The sequence below is a fragment of the Emiliania huxleyi genome (assembly GCF_000372725.1).
Source record: "Emiliania huxleyi CCMP1516 unplaced genomic scaffold EMIHUscaffold_56, whole genome shotgun sequence".
NCBI lineage: Eukaryota > Haptophyta > Isochrysidales > Noelaerhabdaceae > Emiliania > Emiliania huxleyi.
The window spans coordinates 534,508-542,119 of NW_005197803.1; the positions used below are offsets into that span (position 1 = coordinate 534,508).

At 66.3% G+C, this 7,612-nt stretch overlaps 1 protein-coding gene across 1 annotated transcript in view; it reads left to right on the forward strand.

Annotated features, from left to right (window-relative positions):
- EMIHUDRAFT_357198 (hypothetical protein) overlaps positions 1–870 on the forward strand; it is a 3,299-nt gene extending 2,429 nt beyond the window's left edge. Inside the window, exons 3-5 of the mRNA XM_005765316.1 lie at positions 102–186; positions 235–236; positions 410–870. Coding sequence (XP_005765373.1) covers positions 102–186; positions 235–236; positions 410–638 — 316 coding nt within the window. The 3' untranslated portion in view covers positions 639–870. The remainder of the gene's footprint in view (positions 1–101; positions 187–234; positions 237–409) is intronic.
- Positions 871–7,612: the final 6,742 nt, after the last annotated feature.

Below are 7,612 nucleotides of genomic sequence, written 5' to 3' on the forward strand. Positions count from 1 at the left end.
ACACACACACACACACACACACACACACACACACACCCTGTGTGTGCGTGGGGAAGTGTACCTTGCTCTTGCCTCCCCTTAACTAAGTCCTTATTCACTAGGCGCCGGGCGGGAGGAGCCTCTCGGCGCCACTGCAGCGCGAGCTGCTCGAGGCGAGACGAGACGCCTTTGAGCAAGACCAGAGGTGTGCGAGATATGGGGAGATATGGGGAGATAGGGTGAGAGCAAGACCAGAGGTGTGCGCAGCCCGAGCCCGGAGGGGAGGGGAGGGGGGGAGAGGGGTTTGGGGGGAGGGGAGGGGAGGGGGGGAGAGGGGAGTTTGGGGGGAGGGGAGGGGAGGGGAGGGAGGGGGAGTGGGGGGGGGGGGGGGTCACCACTCTGAGGCCTCGGCGGGCGCGGCACCGCGTAGGTCGGCGCTCGTGAGAGAGCAGCAACGGGAGGTGATCGCGCTGCAAAAGCAGCTCGCGCTGCTCGGTTGCACGCCGCCCGCCGCCAGCGCCGCCAGCGCCGTCGCCGCCAACTCGCCCGCCTCGGCACCCGAAGGGTATAACACTTCTCCGCCCGGCGCCGGGGAAGGGGGTGGGGAAGGGGCGAGCAGCCACCACCGCCCGAGCGCATCGACGCCCTTCCTCGTCTGATTGCGGCGCCCGGTCTCTCACGCTGCCGCCGCAAGTGGCCCCGGGTTGCGACTGTCTCTTGTCCTTTGTCGGAGTGTGTGTTCGGATTGATGTGCCGTGATCTCTGAGTTCTGTGGGCCCTGGGGAGCGGCGAGGGGCGAACCCAGGACACAGAGCGAAAGTGTGTGGTGCCCGTGTCTCGTGATCGATTATCTTTATGTGCAATGTAAGCGACGAGAATGCCATGCTCGTGACCGAAGGCGGCTACGGCCCCGTCGTGACTAGCCCCGTACACGCCGCTTTCGTGGGGGCGCGGAACACACCAATAACACGGCGGAGCTGTCAGCGCTTGCGGAGCTCTTTTGCTCACTACTCCACACGGCACCACGACCAGCAGGCTCACGAGGGGTGAGGTCCGAACGGACAGCGAGTACGCGATGGCGTGTGCGACGGGGAGAATTTCCCCGGGGGAGAACGCACACGAACTAGCGAGCTATCTTCGTACTTCGAGCAGCGTGGCGGCATTTAGCGTCGAGGCACGAAGTCTGTGACATGGAGACACGCCAAGGGGCACAGTGGTCATAAGTGGAACGACTACGTCGATAAGCAAGCTGACCTCGGCAGGAGCGGCGCGAGGGATTGCGGCGCGCCGGAGTCGACGTGTCCGTCCCGGGCGTGGAGATGCGAGGGTCGCCCCCCCTTGCCCCACCGCTTTTGTGTGCGTGTGGAGACGTTTACCTTACCTTAACTTACCTATAAGGCATCTCTCTCCAACACATACTGAACTCTCAAGGTGGCGAATCCGCTGGGTATCTAGATAAAGAAAATTTTGCTCGAGATGGCTCTCCTTTGGGGTAAAGAACCCTGCACAAAGATCGCAAGGGCGGGGGCCTGTTCCTTTTTACCCATCTCACAGTAGAGAGGTGTCCGTTTTATTTATTATTTATTTATTGGGGTAAGGACGGTAAGGGGTAGAGCCTGACTGTTCTTCACTCGGATGCATACAGAGCCTTAGATTTTTAGTCTCTCACGCCTCTCCATTGGCCACACAGAGCGCAAGTGCGGCTGGACGATCTCGAGCACAACATGCCTACCCTCCCCTTCAACGGCCCCGTCGGTCGGCCTCAGTCAGTCTGTACTATGCCGACTCCGCCGCGGGCCCGCGCACACGCGGCGCTCGAGGCCCTCTCCCGTCGCCGCACCCAGCACCGCGCCCCTCGCCAGGCCCAGTTGGATGCGGGTCGTCTAGATCCGCCGATCGGGTGCCGCCACACTCCCACCGCACCCCGGCGCGCCCCCGTGTGCGAGAGGCACGAGCCCCTCCCACCCCTCGCGCTCCAGGGAGCCCCCCATCCCTCATGCACCGAGGCAGCACCCCCCCGATTCCCGGCGGCGGCGGCGGCGGCGCACCAGCTACGGCGCCGCCGCCTCGCCGCCTCGCCCCTGCTGGAGGCCTCAGTCGACGCAGCGCGAGCGCGCCGAGGAGCAGGAGGGGCAGAGGCCCGTCCCGAGCATGCAGTCGATGCAGACGCACGCCTTGATGTCGTCGACGAGCGCCTCGAGCGCTCGCTTGCTCGCCTCCAGCTCCTCGTTATGCTGCCGCAGCGCATCCACCTCGACGCGCAGGGCGGTCACCTCGGCGAGGAGGGCGGCCATCGACGTGCCCGCCGGGAGAGAGGGAGAGCCGGGCGGCGACGGAGGGGCGCTCGGAGGCGCCTATACATGTGAGCCGACCCTCTGAGCGACCCTAGGTGCGAGGGTGGGCAGAGCCGCGGCCGGTGCAGGCGCTATGAGCTCGCCTGGCCAGCGGCGTCGATGGCGTCGTAGGCGTCGTAGGCGGCATTCAACGCGGCGTCGTCCTGGGCGTCGAAGTAGAGCGCCGCCCCGCCACCCGCCCAGCCACCCAGCCCGCCCGCCGCCGCGCCGCCCGTCGCCACCGCCGTAGCCGCCGCCGCCGTAGCCGCCGCCGCCGTAGCCGCCGCCGCCGCTGCCGCCTCCCACAGCGGCAGCCCCGGCGCCTGGCCGGCCGCGCCCTGCGCCGCCTCCTCGGGCCGGACCAGCTGGAGAGCGGTCTGCCAGCCAGGCTGAGTGCAGCGGCGGAGCGCTCTCTCGCTGCGGCGGAGGGAGAGGCGGGATGGGAGAGGCGCCGTGCGGCCGTGGGGAGGTGGGGCCGTCTAGCCTGCGTCCATCGGAGTCAGCAGCAGGCGGCGAGATAGGCCAGAGGTCTCCAGCAGGTCTCAACCAGGGACGCGGCGCCTCTCCCCGGACCGCCCGTTTTTGGTGCCAATGCGTGATAACGAAAGGGCGCGGATTCCCTCCCTCTCCTTGCCCAAAGGACTTCGCAAGGACTTTGCCGCTCTGCTTCCTCGGCGCCCCCGTTGCCGGTGGAAGTGGCAGCGGGTGGAATAGAGGTCTGTGAATGAAAGGCGGTGCGACCCTTCCTTCCTTCGCTCACTCAGTCGACGGGCGCGGAGGCGCCTAGTAGTAGCAGTAGCAGTAGTAGCGGCTATCCAACTTGCCTGGCTGGGGCTGCCTGGGAAGCAGCCTGTTCTGTTCACAGTCGACGCAACCTAGGAGTAGTAGCAGTAGCAGCAGTAGCAGTAGCAGTTAGCTAGTGGCAGTGCGGGCAGCAGCAGAGCAGCAGCAGTAGCAGCAGCAGTAGCAGCAGTGGCACAGCAAAGTTCAGTCGACGGCGAGGCGCCTAGTAGTAGCAGTAGCAGTAGTAGCGGCTATCCAACTTGCCTGGCTGGGGCTGCCTGGGAAGCAGCCTGTTCTGTTCACAGTCGACGCAACCTAGGAGTAGTAGCAGTAGCAGCAGTAGCAGTAGCAGTTAGCTAGTGGCAGTGCGGGCAGCAGCAGAGCAGCAGCAGTAGCAGCAGCAGTAGCAGCAGCAGTAGCAGCAGTGGCACAGCAAAGTTCAGTCGACGGCGAGGCGCCTAGTAGTAGCAGTAGCAGTAGTAGCGGCTATCCAACTTGCCTGGCTGGGGCTGCCTGGGAAGCAGCCTGTTCTGTTCACAGTCGACGCAACCTAGGAGTAGTAGCAGTAGCAGCAGTAGCAGTAGCAGTTAGCTAGTGGCAGTGCGGGCAGCAGCAGAGCAGCAGCAGTAGCAGCAGCAGTAGCAGCAGCAGTAGCAGCAGTGGCACAGCAAAGTTCAGTCGACGGCGAGGCGCCTAGTAGTAGCAGTAGCAGTAGTAGGGGCTATCCAACTTGCCTGGCTGGGGCCGCCCGGGCTGCACCTGTGGAGGCGTCGTCTTGGTCCACGGCTGGCCTTTTAGTCATTTATTTTAACTATTATTATTACTATTATTGCTATTATTGAATTATTATTATTATTGTTATTGAATAATAATAGTAATAATAGTAATAGCAATAATAGTAATAGTAATAATAGTAATAGTACCAATAGGAATGATAATAATAATAATAATAATAATAATAATAATAATAATAATAATAATAATAATAATAATGAGTCGTGGTGGTGGTGGTGGTGGTGGTGGTAGTAGTAGTAGTAGTACCAGAGACAACCGGTGACCGCCCTCGCCGAGGCGGGAGAAGCTCTAGAAACCCTTACTACTGCTACTACTGCTACTACCTCGCCCCTATTCACAGTCCTTGCTGTGAACAGCCTGGCCTTGGCCCTTGCCCGGGCCCCGAGCCTGGAAGCTTACTGCTGCTGCTACTCCTACTGCTGCTGCTGCTGCTGCTGCTGCTGCTGCTGCTGCCGCTACTCCTCCTCCTGCTGCTGCTGCTGCTGCTGCTGCTGCTGCTGCTGCTGCTGCTGCTGCTGCTCCTGCTGCTGCTGCTGCTGCTGCTGCTGCTGCTGCTGCTGCTGCTGCTGCTGCTGCTGCTACTGCTACTGCTGCTGCTGCTGCTACTGCTACTGCTACCTCCCCCGTTCACAGCCCGGGCTGTGAACGAGATCCCCCCACCTGCCCTTCCCCTACTGCTGCTGCTGCTGCTGCTACTGCTGCTGCTGCTGCTACCCTCATCCCCCTGTTCACAGTCCTTGCTGTGAACGAGATCGCCCGGGGCTTTGGCCCTTGTGCCCGCCCCGAGCCTGGAAAGCCCTGCTGCTGCTACTACTACTACCTCCCCCCCCCCGCCCCGCCCCCGAGCCTCGAGAACCTCGAGAGAACCTGCTACTGCTACTGCTGCTACTACCCGGTACTCGAGTTGTGAGCCTTCAGGCGTGAGTGGATGGCGCGCCGCCTTCGCCGCCCTCGCCCTCGCCGCCCCGACGCCGCGCGCTGCGCTTGGACGGGATGCCCCGCCGCGCCCGTGCACCGCCGCACGGGACGCCTCGCCGGCAGCCTCGTCGCTGAGTCCGCCGCCGCCGCGGCCGCTTCGTCAAGCCGCCGCCGCGGCGCGCTCTGCAGAGTGTGAGCGCGGTCGAGCGCACACGCCGGCAAGGCGACGGGCGCACGCCCGCTCGCTCGGTGCGCAAACCCCGAAATCTCTAACACCCACATCCACACCACCCTGCTTACAGCCTCTCCACGCCCCGGCTCTCCGCTCAGGCCGATTCGCCGTTGCCATCTCACACATGCTCTTCGACCGCTCCCCGGCCCATCCGCCCCTCCCGCCCTCGCCACCCGTCCGGCCGCCCGAGCCGCCGTTGCCGCCGCCCTCCCCACCGCCCTCGCCGCCGCCGCCGCCGCCGCCGCCGTCACCGCCACCACCCAGGCAACCACCCCGCCCTCCGCCACCACCGCCGCCCTCTCCGCCGCCGCCATCGTCACCGCCACCGCCGCCGCCCTCTCCGCCGCCGCCATCGTCACCGCCACCGCCGCCGTCGCCTCTTCCTCCGCCACTGCCGCCGCCGCAGCCGCCCCCCTCCGAGCCTCCGCCCTCGCCGCCGCCTCCGCCGCCACCTCCCACCGCTCCTCCGCCGTTGCCGCCGCCGCCCTCGCCACCCCCGCCGCCGCCACCATCTCCCTCGCCGCCGCCACCACCGCCTCCACCGCCGCCATCACCCTCCCCGCCACCGCCTCCGCCCTCTCCGCCGCCGCGGAGCGCCTTCCCCGCCGCCGCCACCGCCGTCTCCGCCGCCGCCCTCGTCTCCTCGACCGCCGCGCGGCGTCTCCGCCGCCGGACGTGGCCCCAGCCTTCGCCGCCGCCTGCGCCGCCGCCGCTGCCTCCGCCGCCCTCGCCGCCAAAGTCTCCACCGCCGCCGCCGAGCCCGCCGCGCCCGCCCGCGCTGCCCCCGGTACGGATGCAGCTCGCCGCGGCGTGGAGGAGCCGAGAGGAGCCGAGAGGAGCCGAGAGGAGCCGAGAGTAGGTGTGGATGCAGCTCGCCGCGTCGCTCGGCGTCTCCTCGCAGGCATGCCGCCGCCGCACCGGGCCTGGCACATTTCATGCCGCGCGGAGTCGCGAGGGGCTAGCCCGGCCCTTGCCCCACCACCCTCGTGTGTGTGCGGTGAAGTGCACCTGACCTGACCTGACCTGACCTGACCTGACCTGACCTGACCTGACCTAGGCCGCCGCCGCGCAGCGCTCGTTCGGGGAGACTCAGCAGGCGGCCGCGAGCGCCGCAGCCAAGGCGAGGCGCCACATATCTCCCCATCCCGCCCCATCTCTCCCCATCTCTCCCCATCTCTCGCGCAGCCAAGGCGAGGCCCATCCCAACCGCGCCAAACGTCGTCGGCGGCTCGGCCTCATATCTCCCCACATCTCTCCATATCTCCCCATATCTCCCCATATCTCCCGCTGGGTGAGCGACTACGGACACCTCTCCCTAATCTCGGGGAATCTCGGGGAATCTCGGGTGATCCCGGGTGATCTCGCGTGATCCCGGGTGATCTCGCGTGATCTCGCGTAGGTGAGCGACTATGGCCACCTCGTCTCGCACACGCTCTTCGACCTCTCGCCGCCCACGCCGCCCTCGCCGCCCACTCCGCCGCCGCCGCCCCCACCCGCGCCGCCGCCGCCTTCGCCGCCGCCGCCACCGCCCTCGCTGCCGCCCTCGCCGCCGCCCCCGTCCATGCCGCCCTGGCACCCCCCGTCGCCGTCGCCTCCTCCGCTGCCACGGAGGCCTCCGCCGCTAGAAGCAGAATGATATCTCCCCCAGATCTCCCCCAGATCTCCCCGTATCTCCGCCGCCAGAGGCAGAAAGACGCACGCTCGAGACGACGCACGCATTCGGCGCTCCTCGGCCGCACTCCGCTGTAGTCAGCTGTACCCACCACCCACCACACCCCCTCGTCCTCCCGCGGTGCTCTGAAGACGCCGCACACAACACCGCCTCCCCGCAGCTGCCTCCCCGCCCCGAGGTTGGTTTTCTTTTTCCCTCGTAGGCCTCCGTCGCCGCCCTTCCAGTCGCACGGCATCCTGATCGGTGTGCCGGAGTAGTGCCGGAGTAGCGGTAGCAGCGGGTGTGGACTAGCGGCAGGTGTGGACCAGCGGCAGGTGTGGACCAGCGGCAGGTGTGGACCAGCGGCAGGTGTGGACTAGCGGCAGGTGTGGACCAGCGGCAGGTGTGGACCAGCGGCAGGTGTGGACCAGCGGCAGGTGTGGACTAGCGGCAGGTGTGGACTAGTGGCAGGGGGAGCACGCGCCCACGCAAAAGCACAACCCCACGCCCAAGACGCACAAGCACAGACCGTCGAGAGACAGGGAGAGACAGCAGCGACAGCGCTCACACTGCGTGTGCACACGCTCGAGGCACGAGTACACACACTCGCAACTCTCGCGCGCGAGATATGCGATCTCGCGCGCGAGATCGCAACTCTCGCGCGCGAGATCCTCCTTGCTCCCCCGCGCGGCAGGGTGGACCCCCATATCTCCCCATATCTCCCCATATCTCCCCATATCTCCCCATATCTCCCCATATCTCCCCATATCTCGCAGGGTGGACCCCCGAGTCGGCAGAGTGGCTCGGGCGCGTGTTTGGAAGCGGCTCCGACTACTTCGCCTCGTCCGCCGAGTACCACCCTCTCCGCCAGGTGTGGGGGGGGAGGGGGGGGGGGGCTAAGCATCCTGGGGGCGGGGGGGC